This window comes from Natator depressus, chromosome 4, assembly GCF_965152275.1.
Source record: "Natator depressus isolate rNatDep1 chromosome 4, rNatDep2.hap1, whole genome shotgun sequence".
Lineage (NCBI taxonomy): Eukaryota > Metazoa > Chordata > Testudines > Cheloniidae > Natator > Natator depressus.
This window is the reverse complement of record NC_134237.1, coordinates 7,892,082-7,914,458: the sequence shown is the minus strand read 5'-3', so window position 1 is coordinate 7,914,458 and position 22,377 is coordinate 7,892,082. Positions and strand designations below refer to the sequence as shown.

General features: G+C 41.8%; 1 protein-coding gene across 2 annotated transcripts in view; it reads left to right on the top strand.

Moving 5' to 3' along the window:
* Positions 1–1,061: 1,061 nt before the first annotated feature.
* TECRL (trans-2,3-enoyl-CoA reductase like) overlaps positions 1,062–22,377 on the top strand; it is a 108,722-nt gene continuing 87,406 nt past the window's right edge. For both annotated transcript variants that reach the window (XM_074950313.1, XM_074950312.1), the window contains exon 1: positions 1,062–1,459. In XM_074950313.1, the coding sequence (XP_074806414.1) occupies positions 1,226–1,459 (234 nt within the window). In that variant the 5' untranslated portion in view covers positions 1,062–1,225. The remainder of the gene's footprint in view (positions 1,460–22,377) is intronic.

The following is a 22,377-nucleotide window of genomic DNA, read 5'->3' as shown; positions in this document are numbered from 1 at the left end:
TGCTGTTTAATCAATACACACGATGGGTTATCCCACAATGGCGTCCACTGTCCGTGAAAAAAGCAGGATGACTTTTTCTGTGCCTACCCTTCCTGAACCAAAGCTGCAAGGCAGATTTTAATAGGTGGGAAGGATTCAGCCCTCATTTGGTGCTCTGCCAGTAACATCCTGGAGATTGTGCTCGCAGAGGAGTGCTGTTCCATGTTTATGGGAGAGAGGGGTTCCTGCTAAATATGTGCCATTCAACAGCATACAACGGTGAGACCCTTGAGATGGAAAACATCAATATGGGGCCACTGCTTTGCTCAAATTCTATGAAAAGACATTCAGTGACAAAAGCAGCAGTAGTAAGGGCATGATGTGGAAATGTGTGTTGTTTTAACCAGACCCTTATTTAGAAAATTAAGGCCTCTTTTAGTTTAGTGGAACATCATAAAAATGGCTAATAGGGTACTGAATTTAGGGGGGAGGGGAGGAAAGGGTTCAAATGACCAGGACCCAGGAAGGTTCTTTAGCATGTACATAACTTTAAGTACATGAAGAGTCCCATTGATTTCATTCTTTCTGAATATAAACACTTTCCTGAAATGGAGCCTTGCACTGGTATAATTTCTTTGGCTTCAAGGGTACTGGCATAGCTGAGGAGAGAATTCTGCTCTGAATATGTAACATACCATGCATTGCATTAAATGTAGCCAAATGCCAAACCTTTTCTGCCACCAGGATATGTCAGCAGCTCTCAAGTTCTGCTGATGAACTCCTGGCATTTTGTTGTTTTAACTTCCCCTTGCGCATTAACAACCATCTTTAGGGTAGACAACGTTTCACATATTTTTCATATATGGACATGTTTAAACACCTATCCCAGATAGATAACTGTGGAATTCTTTGCATTTCATTCCTGATTCCTTTCTGGCCCGGGAATTTCAGAGACTGACTTGTCATAGTAGAGAATCAAGATAAAGAGAGTAAGTAGGACGTGTTGTTTCAAATGCTGGTTTAAAAAAAAAAAGCGGCACATCACAATAGCAAGTTAAATATAGAAATGGATTAGAGAGCCATTGTTTTCAGTCCTGCTAAATAAGACTGGACTCTCAACATGGAATGCCACTTGACCTTTAATGTCTCATCAGTCCATGCTTGTATTTAACTGATGCAGGGAGGACACATTTCCCCTTGGAAGTGTCCTGTGTCGACATGACAGTTGCTGCTGCTGGGTCACACAATGTTCAGGAGGCATAAACCCAGCGCTCCAGAACACAAGAAGGACTTTGCTGTGCATGGAGCCGTGCTGCCGGGACCACAGAATGACATGAGGTCTTTTTTCAACTTGTCTCAGCTTGTACTCTGTGCTGGCCAGTTCAGATCACCACCCACACTCAGGCATTCAAAAATCACTTACTTTGAAGTGGAAATCCTTGATGCCCAAAGTAAGAGGCAGATCTGTGTGGTGGATAAGGTGAGTGTGTGTCATTTTCGGCACACTGCTGAGTGTGTGATTCAAAAGATGCATTATCCTAACATGGATTTAATCTTGTTCATCTTACTGGGACATACTCAGAATGTCTCCTTATTCACTGTCCTTTGATTCTTTTCCCTTGTGTTTCAAAACCTTTGGAAATAAATAAGTTTGGATTTTTTATACCTGCTGACTGCTCATCAGAATCAAGCGGGTACTTTGCTTGGGTCTTAAAGTTTATGAGATTACAATGCTTATGTCATGGCCTAATACTTAAAACAGGCACTTCGGAAAAGGTAATCCAGTTTTATAAGATATTTGCAACGACTTGAGTCACTGAAGTGCTATAAGTTCTTTCTAGGGTCCAGATGCGTTCAGTAGAACCCCATTTATCCAAAGGGGAACTGGGACCCAGAGTAGATTTTCATGTAGGGCAGTTTGGCTAAGAGAGATTTTTGTGTTAATGACGGGGTTTAAATTACATTCAAATTATGGACAAGTGTGGCGAAGGGATTGGATAAGATTGGATTCTACCACATAAGTAAATGCTGGCTTGAGAAAACACCTCAAGAGACTTTATCTAAAAATAAACATTTTCACCACAGATTTCTATTGCAGATTTGGAGGCTGGATTACCCATGGCTTTTGGGGAAAAGAGGATAATTCATTTTTGCACAGCGAGTACGTGACTATGTGGACTCAGAGTGGCCAAGTCAAAGGCTCGACTTAGATGTGCTCTTTGCAAATATAGGATATAAGTACTGGAACATAGGATTTTCTATAGCAGAGCTGACCATTGGTACATTCAAAGCTACTTATTAATGTTGGATAACTACAAATATAGGGTCAGAGTCTCAGCTGGACAAAAATCAGCATTGAGTCAATGCAGCTATGCCAGTGTACGTCAGCAGGCAATCTGACCTATTGTATTTTGCTATGAAAACTTGTATCCAGAATATTTCTTTAGAGTATAGAACATTCACATGGCACAGCAGAATTATGAGACTTCTCATTTGGCTGAACAGTAAGTTTATTATCATCCCCACTGGAGATTCTTCTTCTCCCCCCCTGGAACAAATAACTCAGACTTCTGAAGATATTTATTTTAACATCTTTTATATGTGCAAGCTGGGATACACCAAAACATTTCCAGCATTCCTGGTCTTTCAAAGTACCATTCTGTAATACAGATATATGGCTAATATTAAATAAATCCATTAGTTTGTCTTAATATTGCAAAATATTTAATGATCAACAAAGATATAATACATTATTTATTATTACGTAATGTGTGATTATGTCTGCACTGCAGAAGTAACTAGATCTCCTATGATCATAATAAAATAATAGTACTAATGTGATTTTTGAAAATATACTGAATAAAGTCTCCAATCAAAATAATAATAAAATAAAATAATAATAATAACAATAATAATAACAACAACAATAATAATTAATTAAGCATTTACCTAACTTTAAGTTCATCAGTAGTCCCATTGACTTCATGGCATTTACGGCAACGGGAGCAGAATCATGCGAATGCTAAGCACCTTTGAAAAATCCCACCCTAAATGATTTGTCTAAACATTACTGTGGTGTACTGGAACAGCTACGGGCCAGGGGGCCTTGGGTTTTAGTCCTGATACAGCAGAACCCCGTTTATCTGATCTAATTGGGACCGGGGCCAGATCGGATCATCAAAAATCTGTAGAATAGGAAAGTTCGAGGCTGCTGCATTACAGGAGAGAGACCCCACTTCTGGACCTGTGTGCGCTCGTTATGCCATGAATACGGAGAGACGAATAACATAGGGTCAGATAAACAGGGCTCTACTGTACTGATCTGGGGGCTCCCCTGTGAGGTACAATAAGCTCCCCCTCTTCAAGAGAGGACTCATTGTACTTGCCCACTTCATACCTGAGTGCTGGTTGTGACATGCTTCCTAAAAGCCAAGTAAAAAAGGCTCAGTTACAGAAAGGGCAACAGAATTCATGGGCTTGTGGCTTCCAGTCAGAAAGCCAGGGCCACCTGTGCATTGGCTGCCATGAGCACCTCCCCTACCCCCGCCTCCAAGCATCGCACAAGAGATCATTGAAAAAATAGCACAAGCCTCAGATTTCCAAAGCTGCCGAAGGAGTTTGGATATCCAATTCCCATTCAGCTGAGTGTTCAACCCCCTTAGGATACCATGGAAATCCCATTCCAAAGCAACTCCAAAGGCAGAGATTAACACATTCATTCTGTATTGCAACTAGAGCTCATTGGTATCAATGCACCATAGTTCTATAATTTATTACAGCAATGAAGAGAACATTTCACTAAATTTCACATAACCTGCTGCTTAATTAAATGGAGCACAGACACAGACCTAACATGACACTTCTAATGTCTGCTTTCTATTCTAATATAATTGCTATTAGCTTCACTTCTCAGCACTGTGTGTAATTATTTCTTGTCAAGATTAATAACAGGCGGGCACACCATGCACATATTTTAAAATATATATCTTCTTAGTCTGTCCTTGCAAATTGTTAACAGTTCAGAGTATGCTGCTTAGCAAATGCATGTGTAATATTCCCAGTTTAATAAATCTGACTGGAAAACTAAATCACTAATGACAGAGCAAGTGCCTCTTCTTCGCTCACCCGTATGGAGGCTCAGGTGGAGGGAACAGATGATTAATCCCTCTGAAGATAAGTACCAGGCACTGCTACCCGATGGATTAGTTGTCACCATTACACTGGCACAGAAATCCCATTAAAGTTAATAGAAGATCTGTGCATTCAGTAAGGGGAATCCTGGCACTGTAGACTGTCTAGCAAGGAAGATAGTCTTGTGGTTAAGGCATGAGAGGGGGATTTAGGAGATGTGGGTTCAGCTGATCACACAGACTTCCTGTGAGATGTTGGGTAAATCACTGGATTACTCTGTGCCTTAACTTGCCTTCTGTAGAACAATAATATTTCCTTTTTCTTGTCTATGTAGACTGTAAGATCTTTGGGGCTGTCTCTTAGTATGGGTATGTCGTATGCCTAGCATAAAAAGGACCTAGTCTTGTTTAAGCCCACCTTGTTTATTCACTAATAATGATAATGGGATACTTAAATATAGAGATGTTGACGGATTCCTTCTTTCTCTTAATATCTCTGGGGGAAAAGATGTCAGACTGTAGCTGCACAAAGAATAAAGTTTCTGCAGGGAGAGGTATAGGAAAGGGGGGTTACGAGAAATTCAGCAGTGCCAATACCAAATATTTAAAAATGATGAGTCAGGAGTTCCACTCCTCACTCCCCAAAAACCATGAGATTGGCTTAAAAATCTTGAAGTGTAAGCACTAATCAATGTTAGGTTCTTTTTACATTTTTTATGGTTTCTGAGCTTGTAGATTACACTTGTTTCACATTTTCAGGCTTTTCTCTGAAACCACGAAGGTTAGAAATACATCTTTTAAAAGCTGAACTTCGCACATAATCCCCTGTCTCCAGGAGCTGGGGCTTTAAGAAAAACATCTAATATTGCAAGAATTGTAATACAAACCCCAAGAGTTGGCTGCACTGGTAAGACATTTTGCATAGGTGTATGTATGCCATAGAGGCACTGTACACAATTAATAATAATTAATAATACCTAGCTCTTGGGACTCTGCTATGAATGTTGTTATACAAGTGAAATGAGGGACAGCTAAAAATAGCTGCACTCAAGGAGCAGAGCCCCATCGTACTATATGCACATATTGTGACTGTACAGTCTGTGCCCCAAAGATCTTACAATGTATATCAGTTTTACCTGCGAGGTGATGAGCATTCAAGCCCTATCCAGCAAAACATTGAAGCATATACTCAATTGTAAACATATGGCTAATCCCATGGACTTCAGTGGGACTGCTCATGTGCTTAACTTTAAGCATGTGCTTAAGTATTTTGTTGGATCAGGCTAGAGCATTCTGCCCTTGCAAGATTGAGTCCTCATAACCCTATCCAGGAAAGCTTCTCTATTCCAGTTTAACATGTGCTACACTTGAAGCAATTTGTGAATATGGGCATAGGACAGGATGGTGAAGTGAGGTCCAAACATTTTATCAGCATGTGTTTGTAATGTGTGTATTATTCATGAATGGTGACGCTTGAGTGTATGCTACAAATGAGTGTCAGTAAAAATGTAGTCATATATTTATATTAAATCTCAAAACACTTCTAAAGAAGGGGGGAGGAGAAGGGTTCCACCAGCAGTAACAGTGGCCTCTATGATGGGGGGAATATTTTAGTATTTTTATGGTTTTGTATTGGGGATACCTCAGAGATTAGATGTTACGGGGAAAAGTCTAGAGATTTTTCTGAGAAATTTCAAATGGTCGTATCTCCAAAATGTTTTTGTCTGGTTATTCTTCAAAGTTTCCCAAAACTTCTCTTCTAGAGGAGACCACGCACTCCACATTTTCGGCAGAAAGGGGTTATTGTGAAGACATTAGAAAATTGAGGGGAGGAATGAAAAAGGGACTAAGAATAGGAAGTTAGTTGCAGACTTAGGCCCTGATCCTTCGAACACTTAAGCACTGCATAAGTTGTGCTCTGATGAGGATTCCCATTGACTACAGTGAAACTACAGCTACTCGCTTGCTTAAGTTTTTGCAGTATTGGTGAGGAAGGCCCTAATCTTTCGAGGAGGTTTGTGGGGGCTGATACTTGTGCCCACATGATGTCCTAGGGAAACCAAAGAGGCTTCACACAAGCGTAAAGGGTCCAGCAGCATTGATCAGTGTACACGATGGTGTCCCAGTTCCTCCCCTTTCCCACCAGACAGGTAGTAAGTTACTTCATCACTTTTCACGGAGCAGCTTTATGACCGTGTGCCCAGCCAGCTATTCCGGCTGTTGAATGATAGACAGAGCCAGGGGTTTATTGGTAAAATTTGCAGATGAGACAAAAAATGGTGGAGTGATAGTTAATGATGGGGACAGATCAGTTATACAGGCTGACCTGGATTGTGTGGTAACATTGGCTCATTTAAATTACATGTATTTTAGTGCAGACAAATATAAGGCTACGTACATCTAGCAATACAGAATGTAGGTCACACTTATAAGGTGGGAGACTATATCCTGGAAAGCAGGGACTGTGAAAAGGATGTAGGGGTCATAGTAGAAACTAACTCATAGAATGTCAGGGTTGGAAGGGACCTCAGGAGGTCATTTAGTCCAATGCCCTGCTCAGAACAGGACCAACCCCCAGTTTTTGCCCCAGACCCCTAAATGGCCCCTTCAAGGATTGAACTCACAATCCTGGGTTTAGCAGGCCAATGCTCAAACCACCAAGCTATCCCTCCCCTAAATACACATGAGCTCCCAATGTGATGCTGTAGCTAAGTGGATGACCATGATCTTTCAATGTTTATATGGGGGAATATCAAGTAGGAGTAGGAAGGTGGCATTACCTCTATCTATGGCATTAGTGAGACCATCATTACTGGAATACCGTGTCCAGTTTGGGAGTCCACACTTCAAAAAGAATGTTGAAAAATTGGAAAGGGCTCAGAAAAGAGCTACAAGGCTGATGCAAGGTCAGGCAACCCTGCCTTATTGTGAAAGAGTAAAGAAGCTCAACTTCTTTAGCTTATTCAAGAGAAAGTTAAGAGGTGATTTGATCTCAGTCTACAAATGCCTACATGAGAAAGAGATTTCTGATAGTAGATGGCTCTTTAATCTGAGACAAAGGCATAGTGCGATTCAATGGTTGGAAACTGAAGCTAGACAAATTCAAACAAAAATTCGGGTGCAAATTTGTAATAGTGAAGATAATTAACCAGTGACCTAGGGATGTTATGGATAATCCATCACTTTGAGTCTTTAAATCAAGACAGGATGTCTTTCTGTGGGCTTGTCTACATGGGGAAAAAGCCTGGAGTCGTTAATGTGTACTGGCTACTCCGCACCAACTCCCCATGTGGACCCTTTCACACTGCATTAAGAGTGTGTTAAGCTAAAGCACACAAAGGCATTCTTAATACTGAGGGAGACCTGGTCTACATCTAAAACTTTGGTCGACTTAGCTACATAGATCAGGGCTGTGAAAAATTTCACTCCCAGTGCAGCGTAGTTAAGTTGACCTAACACCCACTGTATATGCAGCCAGATCCACAGAAGAATTCTTCTGTCGACATAGCTCCTGCCTCCTAAAAGGATGCATGGAAAAACCTCTTCCATTGCTATAGTAAGTGTCTACACTACAGGGGTGCAACTGTAGTGTAGACCCACCCTAAGAATGTCCATAAAGAGAGTTAATGTGAATTAGCTATTTTGTTTTCAATTCACACTCTAGCTCCCTCCACACTAATGTCCAGGTAGAAAAGCCCCCAGGCTCAAACAGAAGTTATGGGGTTTTATGCGGGAATCACTGGGTGAGTTTATCAGCTTGTGTTTATACAGCAGGTCCAACTAGATAATCATTAATTAATTGATCTTTAACTATTCATGGTAAATAGGCCCAATGGCCTGTGATGGGATGTTAGATGGGGTGGGATCTGAGTTACTACAGAGAATTCTTTCCTGGATATCTGGCTGGTGAGTCTTGCCCACATGCTTAGGGTTCAGCTGATTGCCATATTTGGCGTCGGGAAGGAAATTTCCTCCAAGGCAGATTGGCAGAGGCCCTGGGGGGTTTTCACCTTCCTCTGTAGCATGGGGCACGGGTCACTTGCTGGACGATTCTCTGCACCTTGAAATCTTTAACCCATGATTTGAGGACTTCAATAGCTCAGACATAGGTGAGAGGTTTATTGCAGGAGTGGCTGGGTGAGATTCGGTGGCATGCATTGTGCAGGAGGTCAGACTAGATGATCATAATGATCCCTTCTGACCTTAGTATCTAGGAGTCTATGAATCGTAACAGTCCCTTCAGGCCATAGAATCTATGAATCTCTCCCCACCCACTTGCTCACAACAGGCAGTAACTCCTGTTCTCCTTCCTAAAGCTGGGTCACAGTCTGCAGGGGAGTGAGGCGGCCTATGATTAGAGATGGTCAACGTATTTTGTTCAAGCTTTTACATACATATATAACAATGTCCCCCACCCCCAGCCTACATTTGTGTTGGGTTTCTTCCTGTATCCTCGCTTTTTCCATTTTGGCAGCGAAAAGGAATGAGGAGGAGGTGAGCGAAGGGAAGGAAAAAAAGGAAAAGGGAGGAAGACAGAAAACCCCCAAAGCCAGTCGGTACGTACCTACATGGGGAACAAAAATTTGATAATGGGCTTTTCAATCTAGCCAGCAAAGGTGTAACTAGATCCAAGGGTTGGAAGACAAATTCTTTGTGGAAGTAAGGTGCACATTTTTAACAGTGAGGGTAATTAGCCATTGGAACAACTTGCCAGGGGTTGTGGTGGATTCTCCATCACTGGGCAATTTTTAAATCAAGATTGGTGTTTTTCTAAAAGACCTGCTCTAGCTCAAACAGGAATTCTTGTGGGGAAGTTGTGGGGCCTGTGTTATAGCGAAGGTCAGACTTGATGATAACAGTGGTCCCTTGTAATCTATGCATATATGTTCTGGAAAGCTATGAAAAACTGAAAACATGTCGATGTTCAGTTTTCATCTTTTTTCATCAAAACCATAGAACATTTCAAAATTGTTTATGCACTTTACATACCATTTTCCAACCAGCTTTATTTGTCCTTTATTCCGAACTCCAGACATAGTCTAATTTGAAGGTTCTAAATGTGCAATGGTTTGATTGAACACTGTTAAATCAACTCAGCCATTTTTGTCTATGCTGCAGCGTTTGCCACATATGATTTTTTTTCTTCAGATTAACTTGGAGTAAAATGCATTTTCCAACAAGTATTGCACAGTGTAATTAATTTTGCATGAGTTGCTTTTAAGACAGAATGTGTCGTACAGCATTGTTTTGCAGGAGAACTCACCCATGGGAAAGCAACAGAGAAAGCTTTCCTCATCAAAAGCCTTCAAGCTCAGCAGTTATGTGATTCAGCATTTGACTGGATGAGCTATGCATGAGGACGCACGCCCAGGGCTTGAGTCTCTTACAGGGCAGGGATTTCTTTCTTGTGAACTTTCCGAGGTCTCTTCACAAGCAGATCTCACTTCCTAAAATGCATAGGACAGGAGCTCTGCAAACCTTGGGAAGCCCACTTTCTCTCTGCTCTGCAAACCAGCCCCCACCATTCCAATGCCCCCGCCTACTGCTGCCCCTTCCCCATTGCAACTCCACTCTCTGCTGTCCCATGCCATTTTCTACTAATCTGAAATAAGCACATAAATGTTAGATGCAGCATTGCCAACTGTTGTGATTTTATCACAAGTGTCGTGATATTGGGGGTTTTCTTGATGCCTCAGCTCCTGGAGTCATGTGATTATGTGAGACTCTCAATTTTCATTTTTTGAAAAAGTATCCTTCAGTGCCTCATGATTGCAGAGAAAAACTTGAAAATGTGTACCCTGAAAGCTCACAAACCAGCAGGCAAATAAATAAGCCTTCAGATTTATTATTATTATTTTCTATCTCATGATTTTTATGACATGCTCATGATTTGGGGGGCTTGCCTCATGATTGTTGAATGCTTGAAAAGCACGATATAAGACCTGTGTATTATTGTTATGCATTTATTAACATTCATAGGTACAAAAATTATTTAAACTATGGACTGACCATTGATGTCTCTCTCTATCTGCTTCATTTGGAAGCTCTCTGGGGCAGGTATCATCCTTTTGTTTTATGTTTGTACAACACCTAACTCAATGGGGTCCTGCTCTATGACTGGGGTTCCCCAACATTACTGTAATACAAATGAATAATGATAATTAGTATTATTATTAATGTAATTCTATGGCCCCTGTTGCTATATGATATGACATTGTGTAATCAGTGTAAGCCACGAAACAACATTAGGCTTGATTTTGATTTCCCTCGCACCGGTTTTACATTTGTGTAACTATCTTCGCTTACCTAGACTGTAAACGCTTTGGGCAAGGGACCATCTTTTTGGTCTGCATTTGTACAGCACCTCACATAATGTGGTCCTGCTCCATGGCTTAACTTTCTAGGCCTACCATCTTCATCATCATAATTCAATGGAGTTGCTCCTGTTTTATACTGGTATGAGAGCACAGTCAGGCCTCTTGTCCTTATTTTATAGAAACTAGACCCTGGTATCATATCCCACCCAGAAGGAACTTCGCTGATCTCCACTCTTTGAAGAGTGGAATAATAAAGTAGCTATTTTCCTCCATAGCTCACAAGCAGCCAAATAAAGCAGGCATGAGTCAGGCATGTATAATCATCTCTAGCAAGTAAAATTAACTTCCCACACTCTGACCTGTATATTTATAAATATCGCATTCATTTGTATGTGAGCAATTGCTACCTTTATAATAGGGTATTAAGTGTTCTTAAAGCTATTTCCTGCAATAACATGACATTTCATTTTACATCAGACTCTCCTCTTTGGCTGTACAATGCGGCTGTGACGGGCTAGGAGAAGTAGCATTGAACGGGTCCTTTTCTAGGAAATGTACTCAGGTTCTCTCTTAAGACAAGAACAAGTTTTATAACAGCTGCCAAGACTCTTGATCTAGCAGTGACCATCACTGGGAACAGCAGCAGCTAACCAAAACCTTTATTTTCAGGACCTCTAAAATCCAGATAGGATATTTGCATAATACTTTTGAAAGATTCTTTAGACATTCTGAACACATTCCATTCTGGGGTTTCTCCAGCTATTAATTACAACTATGAACTGTAAAACTGTTTTCTAGTACAATTTAGTTGCCTTACAGCTATCTGAGTATACACTTCATAAATGAAAAAAATGCAAATAATTTTAATGGAACTTCATGAACTCCAAAGGTCTTTTTAAAGGAATATGTGCTTTATTAAACAATGGAATTATTAGAAACCTTTCCTCCTAGTACTTACTGTACATTGCAGCCCTTGATTATCCCTTTGTTAATTGTCTTGAATACCTTTTAAGGTAGCTTTTCTATCCAACCAGTGATTATGTGCTGTTATGTCCGTTGATAGAGCTAGGCCAATGTGTTCAGACGAAATAAGAAACTGTCTGAATCTTCAAAACAAAATGCACTTGGTTCTGATCCAAAGATCATGGGAGTCAGAGAAGGAAATGCACCTGTTTGGATTGACAGGAAGGGAGGCCAAGGTTGGGAATGGAGGAAAGGCAGGTTTCAGAAGCCTCTCTTTCAATACACAAAAAGAATGAGAGACAAAGAGGGAAAAGTTTCAGAGTAGCAGCCGTGTTAGTCTGTATTCGCAAAAAGAAAAGGAGTACTTGTGGCACCTTAGAGACTAACCAATTTATTTGAGCATAAGCTTTCATGAGATGCATCCAATGAAGTGAGCTGTAGCTCACGAAAGCTTATGCTCAAATAAATTGGTTAGTCTCTAAGGTGCCACAAGTACTCCTTTTCTTTTTAAAGAGGGAAAAGGAAGACCTCAAATGATGTATTCAGCTAGTGGGCCTGATTCTCCATTGTCCCACAACTTCTGCAGTCATCAAGACCATGGCAAAGCTAATGCAAAGGGGGCATAAAATGGTACTGTTCTGATCTGGTGTTGTTTTATATGTACTTTGCACAGGTGAAAATGGCCATGCAAAGGGCAGGGTGGTGAAGAATCAGGCCCCAGGGTGATGAAGACTGAGATGAACAGAATTGTTGGAGGACAAAATTAGGGGCTCTCATCCAGTGCGAATTGTCAAATCTGTCGAGTGTCTCCCCAGTGTTTTCTTTTTTTCTTGCAGTCATAACATTTCCTTTGACAGGGAAACACACTGGGCCTGACTGAAGTCAGCACTGTGGCTCTAATTCCCCAGGTTTGGGTTCATGTACGATACGCCTCACTAAAGAACCGCCAACCTTTCCCTGTGGCAGCGCCCTGCCCTCCAGCAGTGGGAACAGCCTGCCTCCCTTGCAGCGGCGGAGATACGTGCAGAAAGCATGCCCTTCACTCCACCCCCACCTACAACATAGCCCCTGTGCTTTTGCCCTGCTAGGGGCCAGGGGGGAGTCCCATGAGAGACCACGCAGTGGCACTTGGCCCTGCACAGTGCAGGACTCCACAACAAAGGGGTGGGGACAGGTCAAGGACTGGCTGGGTGCAGGCTGGAGGGTCCACTACTATGCAGATCCTCTTCCCTGGAGAGGGAGTGCTTCGTGGCTGCAGTGCCTAGTGGGGCCTGCCTTCCATGCCTCCACCCCAGCTCCCTGGGGAACTACCCCGTGGCCGAGCCCAGCTGCTTAGGGTGGGTGCTGGAATGAGGGTTTGGAACAAACTGCTTCACCTTCTAAAGAGGGGCATCCCGGTCTAGCAAATAGGGCACTGGCCTAGGGCTCAGATAGCGGGGGGTTCTAGTCTTGGCTTGGCTACTGACCTACTATCCAGCCTTGGGCGACTCAGTGGAACTTACGTGTCCCTTCCTAACCCTATTTTCAATATAAGCTCTTTGGGTCAGGATCTGTCTCTTATGATGTGTTTGTATGGCATCTAGAACCATAGGCCACTGACCTGAGCTGGGGCCTCTAGGTTCTACCGCAATAGAAGTAATAATTCATTTACAAGCATATTACAAGCAGACATTTGCCGTGTGACCTAGTGGCTACAGTCTGGGACCAGACTGGGACTCAGGAAACCTGGGTTCCATTTTTGGTTTGGCCACTAGCCAGCCGGGTGGTTCTGGGCAATTCACTTCACCGCCCCATGCCTCAGTTTCCTGTAAAATGACCTGTAAAATGGGGATAATGATTCTGACCTCCTTTGTAAAGTGCTTTGAGATCTACTCACGGAAAGGGCGACCTATGAGCTAGGTATTATTATCGTTAATTACTTATTCAAAACTGAATTAGACTCCAACCACCAGATAGGGAGGGGAAAACAAAAATAAACTAAAGAGAAAACCCGACCCTGGGTAACTAGTTGAACCTTGCAAAATACCCTGCAGGTGAACAAACTCAAGTTCTATTAAACTGGAATCATTGGACTCACGTCTTCCTACTCTCATAGAAATGTCAATACTGTAACTGATAGTTTCATGTAAAAGGGGAGATTTGCATGTATTATTTTCTGCTTGCTCTTCCCTATTATTTCTCTTCTTTCGATGTGGTTTTGGACACAGAATACCTGGGAGCAGCCTTTGAAGCTATTGATTTATTTAGCAGCGATCAGGTTTTCTGCTAGGGAGAAAGTTGCTAACCTTGGGGCATGAAAAGTTGGTAAAGTGGGTAATTTAGAGAATTATAGAAACCATTAAAGAGGATTCCTGCTTTAAATGATAATAATTTCCAAAGTTCGGAAGCCTCTTTTAAATGTCAGGCTTTTACTTATTCATTCTCTACTATAGTGAGAAGACTCTTTAGACCTGAAAAAAAATGAAATCCAAAATTTAAGGGCCTGATTTGAATTAATCCCTTTGACATCAATGGGCTTTTCATCAAGCTGTTCATGAGAGCCATCATCCTGGCTAGGAACTGTAGGTCATCTTTCCCCCTGATGTAAGTCCAGGAAATTAAGGGGAGTTACAACAGGGATGGATATGGCCCAGTATATGTCTATGGGGGCAGATCCTCAGCTGTGTAAAGCTGAGGATCAAACCATTATATTGAGGATAATTCATGGGTAATTGCAAGTTATGACTGTACGGTAGCATTGCAATATTACAGGGGGCCTCAGATGCCATATTAGTCTAGTGGTTAATCAGCAGAACCCATGATGGAAATGTGGTTGTCTGATCACCACCTATATGTGTATTACTATAGCATTAAAATGTACCAGGGTATGATTTATTGGTACGTGTTTTAGGTACTTTCTGAAGTATGAGGCCTGTGGTACTTCACAACGTACCTGAGTAGTAATGTAGCAATGGACTATAAATAAGCCCCGGAATATATTAATACTGTAATCATAATATGACTTTCTAAGTTTAAATCATTCTTTTTTAAAACTATCTTTTAAAAACCATTCTCTCCTTTTTAATGTGCACTGTACTTCCACAATAAAAAAAAAATGAGTTGAAAAGAGAGGCCGCAAACATCTTCTGTTGATAGTCTTTGGTGTTGTGAGAAAAATATTGGAATTTCTAACCACACCAGTCTTAGAGCTGACTTTTAATCCCTGTTACATTGTATCCTTTATTTCCTGCTTTCTCTTGTCTCTTTTTATTTCCCTGCAAGGACCGCAGGGAACTTGCTGTCAAACTCCTGAGTAGGCAAAGTGCCTGCTGGGGCAATCTGTGAAGGGAAACACATACTTAGAGGCAGTCCCGGCCCTGAGGAGCAACGATGGGTGAATAACTGATTTTTCAGTTCTCTGTCGGTTCAAAAAAACCAACCATTGACCCCAACCAACCAACAATCGACCACAAACAAATTTTTTTCCAGAATATTTAGCAAATCGAAAAGTTGAAAAACAATTCATTTCAGGTCAAATAAAACGATTTGGTCCACCCGAAGCTAAAAATTTGTAACATTAAAAAAAAATAAAAGTAAGATCATTTCTCAATGAAATATTATTTCAATGTGAAAAACTGAAATGCTTCATTTCAGAAATGTCAAAACAAAACATGTCAACTTTCCTGGATTTTGTTTTTTTTAGTTTGACTGAAACAATTTGCTGAACTCAAAACAAATCCACAAAATGTTTCGGTTGAATTGAATCCACATTTTTGGCCACAAAACCCCAAACCAAAACAAATTTTGGCTGAAAAATTTCTCGGAGCTCTGCTGAAGAGCATATGGATTAAATATACAAAATAAGGTAAGAACAGCATTATTATCCCTGTTTTACAGATGGGGAAATGAGATACAGAGAGATTAGGTGACTTGTCCAACGTCACATAGTAAACCTGTGTCAGAGCAGGGAACTAAACACAGATCTCCTGAATCCTCTTAACCACAAGACCTTCCTTTCAGAGTAACAGCCGTGTTAGTCTGTATTCATAAAAGAAAAAAGAAAAGGAGTACTTGTGGCACCTTAGAGACTAACCAGTTTATTTGAGCATGAGCTTTCGTGAGCTACAGCTCACTTCACAAGTACTCCTTTTCTTTTTTCTTTTAAGACCTTCCTTCTGAGCCTACAATGTGAACTTAACCTTGGTGGTGTCCTTTCTGTATGATGCCATGAAGTGATGTTGCATAGCAAAGCTGGTGAGGTTTGCTCAGAAATGAGTATACATGGGGGGCATAGTAAAGTCAGGAACAGACTGAACGCTTTTAAAATGTTAACAGACTTCTTTCTCTTTCCATTTTATCTTATCACACCCCAATGCCTTAAGTATTTTCCTGCATTATCTGTCCTTTGCTTTCAGCAATTTCCTTGCAAAGAGAGACTATTTTAAGTGCCAAGATGACACTGGGAAGGTAGAAAACAATGACTGCCCCTAAGTATTCAAGTATTCTCAGCCTCCGGGTGCAAAGGGATTCTGTAACTGTAAATGAAAGTGAAGTCTCCTACAACATTATTAATAGCCATGCACTACTTCCACCACACTTTTCAAATATAGATTTGACTGATTCCAAGTTCTCCAGGATGACAACAACCCTTTGTTTAGAGCACTTGCGGAAATTACTACCTAATATATTACCTAAAAATAGCTACGACTCTGATATCAGTCTAGTATACCTTTGGGACTAAATTCTCTAATGTTATAAATCGGCACAGCTCTACAGAAATCAATACATCTGTGATGATTTGCACTCGCAGATAATTTGGACCCTCTATTCTTGATATTTTTGGATGCTGTCTGCAAGTAAAATTAATTCAGAACGACAAAGTATTCCACTGAGATTATTTTATATGTCAAAGCCAATCTGAGCACACAATTATCGGTAGTAAATTACTAATTGTGGTCAATCAATACCCATGTAGGTGATAATGGGCTTGAACTAAAACCATAGCTCTGAACATCCATGAATTCTGGGAAAGTCTGGCTCCAGATCTCAGTTTAGGGTATTTAGGCTCCTAACGTCCATGGATTTCCACACCTCTCTGTATCTGGGCCTTAGTGTTTAACTTCCACAGCAATCCATGGTTAAGGTGTCAAATTCCATGATAGAAGATTTAATCACTGGCAGTTACGGCAGATGCTTTCTTACATGTAACCACTTATCTCCCATAAGCATGGGACTCTTGTGAATAATATAACATATCCCTTGAGAGGTTGGAAGTGATGATCATGATACCCCTTCATGGCTCAAGCTCAAATGGGGTCACAGCTGGAGAGCATGTAGGGAGGATATGGACAGTGCAACATCCTTTTAAATACTGTTTGAAAATGAGTACAAAGAAGAACAAATCAGCTAAAGCTAAGTCAAAGGCATAAAAAATGAAGATGAATTTGAATGGCTCTTTCTTCGCACTGATTTTTCATCAATTCCTGCTGATTACTGATAGCACAGCATGTGCCCTAAGCAAGGGCTGTGTATGAAAGCAGTAATGAAGAGATACTTGTTGCATGCTTCATTTTAACAAATAAATGACATTCCCATTAGTTATTGTGACGGGGCACCCGCCCACTTCCCGGAATGCATTAGGACTGGCCCTGGGAGGGATAAAACCAGCCTAGGGAGGCTAAGCAGCAGGCAGCCAAAGGAGTGGCTGCAGGGGAAACAGCCAATTAGGGTGGTGACTGCAGACAATTAGGGCCGGAGCTGGGCCAGCCAATCAGGGCCCAGCCGGCCCATATAAAAGGAAGCTGCAGACCAGAGCAAGTTAGTCTTCTGCAAGGAGCTCTAGGGAGAAGACTGGCCTCTTAGAGGGCTCCTTGTGCGCTGCCAGGAATTACAGGCTGGAGGCCCTGGGAAGAGGGCAAAGAAGCTGGATTCAGAGGCAGGAGCCAAAGGAACTGAGGCTGTGGGGAAGTAGAGAAAGTGAGCTGGAAGGAAGAGGCAGCAGGAAGCTGCTGTTTGGGCTGGGCTACCCACTGTAGCAGCGGCCAGGCTGTGTGGACCGCCAAGCTGCTGCGAGGGGTGGCTGGGCTCTTGTTGGAGGACTCCCCCAGAAAGGGGGGATACCAGATGGTGACATGGCTGGAGGGCGGTGCCACAAAGCAGATGCTGAGAGGAAGGAGTTGTAATGAGTCTGGAGGCAAAGAGAAGAGAGCCACTACCACCTGAGGGTGCATCTGCTGGGACTGAACTAATTCCCGAAATGCCCAGCAGGAGGTGCCAATGTGGTGAGTGACCCTGTGACAGTTATCTACTTTCTGGGCCGGATCCTCAGCTGGTGTAAGCTGACATAACTTGTGTTATCCTCAGCTGGTGTAAGATGACATAATCTACTTGAGCAGATTTATGCTAACTGAGGATCTGGCTGTCTAATGTTCATGAACAGTGTGATGTATTGAAAATTGTGTACAAATTACAAGCCATAATTTTAAATCATAAAGGGTTCCCTGGTCCCTCTTGCAGGCTAGGGAGTTCTGAGGGAAGTGTGTGGGGTGTGATCAGTCAGTTGGCAAAAAGCCAGCCTAAAGCAAGGTTGGGTGAGTTTTAGCTCTCTGTTGTAGGGAGCAGCCTGCTTCGTCTCTCTCTCTGTTTTTGGTTCTTGTATGTTAAGGTTCTGGATTCTAAGAAATAAAGTCTTTACCTTTCAGTGAGTTTCTTTTAATTTATCCAGCTTCTGTTTGTCCACCATGAATATAACAAACAGTTCAAATGGTGGAGTTTCAGAATTTCAATAGTCATTGAAAATTAGTATATACAGGAGGTGCATAGTTCAACAGTATTGGCCTTCCACAAACTTAAAAAAACTAATTAAAATTCAACTATCATAATGAATAGGAAGATCATTTATTTGCTCAAATTCTATTACTCAAATTCTTATTGACATTCGTTTAACTTTAGCCACTGAAAATAATCATTCAGCACTAGAAAGTACCTAATTGTGTTGCATCCATCAGTGGACTTACAGTATTATCTTTCCTCAACCTATAAATGTGAAAGATGCAATGAAAAAGGGATAGGCAGCATCTGTGATATCCTGTATGAGTAAGGTACTTCTATAACAACACTCCACCCCTTTCCAGCTATAGATCTCAAAGCACTTTCCAAAGGAGTTTGGTATCATTATCCCCATTTTATAGAAGGGGAAAATGAAGCATAGGGAAGGTGAAGTGACCTGCCCAAGGTCACCCAGTGCTAGATCTGGGATTGAACTGAGGTCTCTAGAGACCTCAGTTCAAACATGCTATCCACTAGGCCACACCCTCACTGTAATAACTGACCCCCTAACACTCTTTAATGAATTTCACCTCAAAGCACCCCTGTGAAGAAGGGAAGCACTATTAGCCCCATTGTACAGATGCATCCCCAAGGCACAGACACTAAGTGTGAGATGCTCGAAAGGACTTCTAACTTCTTTTGAGCATTCCACCTTAAGTGACTTGCCTCATGTCATTGGGGAAGTCTGGGATACTGTACCTTTAAGAGGTGCCTGTTATGTAAGCCAGAGGCAGAGTGGGATACTGAGACACTGAAGGGGGCAGACCTCTGCCCAGGGACTTGTGCTCTGATGAACGCCTCAGGATATAGCAGAGTTTACCCACCTGTCAGCCTACTGGACCATCTTCCTTCCTGGAGGTGACACCTGATATACTAGACCATCATGGTGTTTCATAGTGACAGGTGAGGTTGCAAAACACTTTCCACTACTAACCTCGCTGTGATGTGGTGTATAAAGCCCATACTGATGATAGGGTTAAGGGGAGTCAGAGAGCCCAGTTAGCCCTTTCTGTGGCACTTGGAAGGGAGACAGGTAATCAAGGATTAGTCCCAGCTAGGGAGAACCAAACTGGGTGGCTCCCTATAAAGGAAGGACTGAAGAGTCACCAGGGAGGTGTTGTACGGACCAGCTCTGGAGGGCAGCGGGAGTTCCAGGGGGTTGTAAGAGTCTAAGAGATCCTGAGGAAAACTCCTCAGCAACAAACTGGGAAAAGCGGTCTGGAGAGATGAAATTCTAGGAGAGAACTGGAGAGCACAGCTCCATGGCAGATGTCTGCAAGCAAACAAAGGTAGGAAAAGACCCAGGCAGCCAGTGAAGGTTCATCAGAAACAGACCCTAGCTGCCTATCAGAAGGGTCTGGATTCTATGCTCTTGTTTGTAAAATCTTTACCTCTCAGGCTGTAACTTTCTGCACATGGGCCCCTATCCAGGAAAGCCCCATCTGCTTAACTTTGAGCACATGTTTAAATTCCCTAAACATCAACTTATTAGCTGAGTTATGTGAAGATATAAAAATACATAATTTTCCAATTGTGTAATTTAAAGTTTTCCTTCTCCCAAAGAATATGGGAGAACAACTCAAGACTGGCTAAATTGTCAAACGTACAATGGAAGCACGCAAAAGGTTGGGTGATGTGGCTCGAGTAATGAGGCAGGAAAATGATCTTTGCATGGATCTAAGGGTAGGTGGCAAGATGACATTTTTCATGGCTGGAAAGCAGAAATTTTTCTTCTGAATACTTCCAAATAAGAACTGCTTTTAAAATTAAAGTAATTTCTTTTTTAAATAGACAAAGATTGGTCTTTACTGTGTTTTGACCTTTGCATATTTAACCTTGCTTTTACTCCAATTCATGCTGGTTATCACCCTTTCCAGAATAATTTAAAGGGAATAAAGGGGAGAAGAAATTATAACTGTCACAGCATATTTCAAAAAGTTTGTATTCAATTAAGTACAGTGGGTAATGAGGTGGTGTGGTGTTCCAACCTTACAATTCCATTTCTAGTTCCATTGAACAAAGAAAGGAACAAAAGGTAACTAATGGAGCATGCAGAGGACATTCTAATTTCTAAGATGTCTCAGCATTGTCTTCAAGCTGATCAATATTGCAATCCATAACTTCACTGGGTGCTTTATGAAGGTTTTTTAAGGCCGTGAGTCACAATAATTGTGTTTAATCCTTCTGCAGGATAAAGAAGAGACACCTTGACTCCTAAATGTCCCAAATCATCCTGAAGAGGAAAATGTCTTTTCTCCTTCTATTCTACATACTTCTTCTGAAGTATGGAGAAATCATTTGCTGGTAGTCAGCTGACCCACAAAACAAATTGTTCAGCCTTCTAGCCTCATCAATGCTCCAGGCACTCTTAAGTGTAAAAAAACTTGAGTGTGACTCCAGATCTATTAAGTACCCTGACCTCCTTAAGCCATAAGTATAATAGTCACAGGGCTAGTCTACACTGGAAGTACTACTTTGATGCAGCTGTAGTACATCTGGTGAAGAGAGATTTTATGTATCCTGTCAGCATAAAAAACCCAGCTCCGCGAGAGGCAGATGCTCTCAGTGGGAGAAGTGCTCCCTTCGATATAGCACTGTCCACATCAACGCTTAAGTCAGTGTGGCTTACGTCACTTCAGGGGGTGGCTTGTTCACATGCCTGAGTGACATAAGTGGTAGCGTGTACAAGCCCATAGTTGCTTGTTAGGAATACATATGATTACCTCCGGTTCAATGGGTATCTATAAATACAGACCCCATCCCCAACTTCATCACTCTTTTAAAAAAAAACTTCAGAGCTGGGCAGTGAGAGCTTTTGACTAAATGTTTTTGGGTAGAAAATGATGATTAATGACAACTGAAACTTTTCACTGGAAAGGGTTGGTTTTGGATAAAATCTTGTTGGAAGGTTTTTTTCCTCAGACTCCAATTTCTGGTCAACCCACAAGAACCACCTAAGAATTGCTTGGTTCTTAGAATACTCACCTGGAATGTAAGAGACCCAGGTTCTGGTCTCAAGCTCTGCCTGATTCAGCTATTTAGAGACTGAACTCTTTTTGCAGAGTGTAGGGTGTTATGAAAAACTTTGGAAAGTCTTTGTCCTGTCCCAGTGTGGAACAGGAAACTTCTTGAACTATCAAACTTTCATGGGCTGGAGAAACCATTTTCTTCTGAGCTCTATCTAGAGTAAGGGTCCTACACTTAGCAGCTCAGTTCTTGCCCTGGGACCCATCATTGGAACGCCCACTGACTTCAGCCCAGAGAGCTAAAGTTTGGCAAAGTCCTAAGTAATTGAAAGAAGGGGCTTATAAAGGGAAGCGTTTAGAACCTCAGGCTACAGGCATCAACCCTTATGCTTACGGATCACATTGAAAAATGGCAACCTGTCAGAAATGTTTCCTCATTTCTTCCCAACTTTGGCATGTCTCCCACAAAGTTACACTGCTTTGAGCTATGAAGGAGCCAACATTCACTCCTGGGCAAATGGTAGCTGTGAGGTACAATACCTTCTGGCTAATCGGGGCTCAAAACAGGAGCTTTTTTGTTGAATGAGGGGAGGCAGCATGGTCATGTGGATCAAGTGCTGTCTCGACTAGGAATCAGGAGGCTTCCATTCCCGGCTATGCTGCTGATCTCTGGGCCTCTGTTTCCTTTTGTCCACTTTGATCATAGGTTTTTTGAGGCAGCAATAGTCTCACTGTTTATTCAGCACCTGTCACAATAAGGCTCTGCTCTTGGGTGGGGCTGCAGACACTAACACAAGTAACTAGTGCCTGTAAACATTTAGAAAGTCAGGAATCCTCCCTTTCTGGTGTAAGAACAGACACTGAGCATGAGCAATACTGCCCTTGCCTTATGACAGGGGTATAAACCTTTAGAATCTTGATCTGGGTCACGTCTCTGGGGCCAGGAAATAAAATGTCCAGAGTTTTTAGTCTGGCTTCCTGTGTTTCAGACCCTTAGTTCTGTATATACAGCCCTTGCTTCTAACACTGGGAAATTCTAAGCTTCCAGTTCATAAAACTTTGTGTGGGGAAAGGTATTTTTGGTAATTTTTAGAGATTTCTAAAATGTAGTCTAACCTTCCCTCTCCTTTCAAGACCTCTGCAGGTACACTCATGTAACAAAGGGATTCTGGCCTTATATAAAAAGGCAGAGGAATACTGGAACCAGGCAAAGTC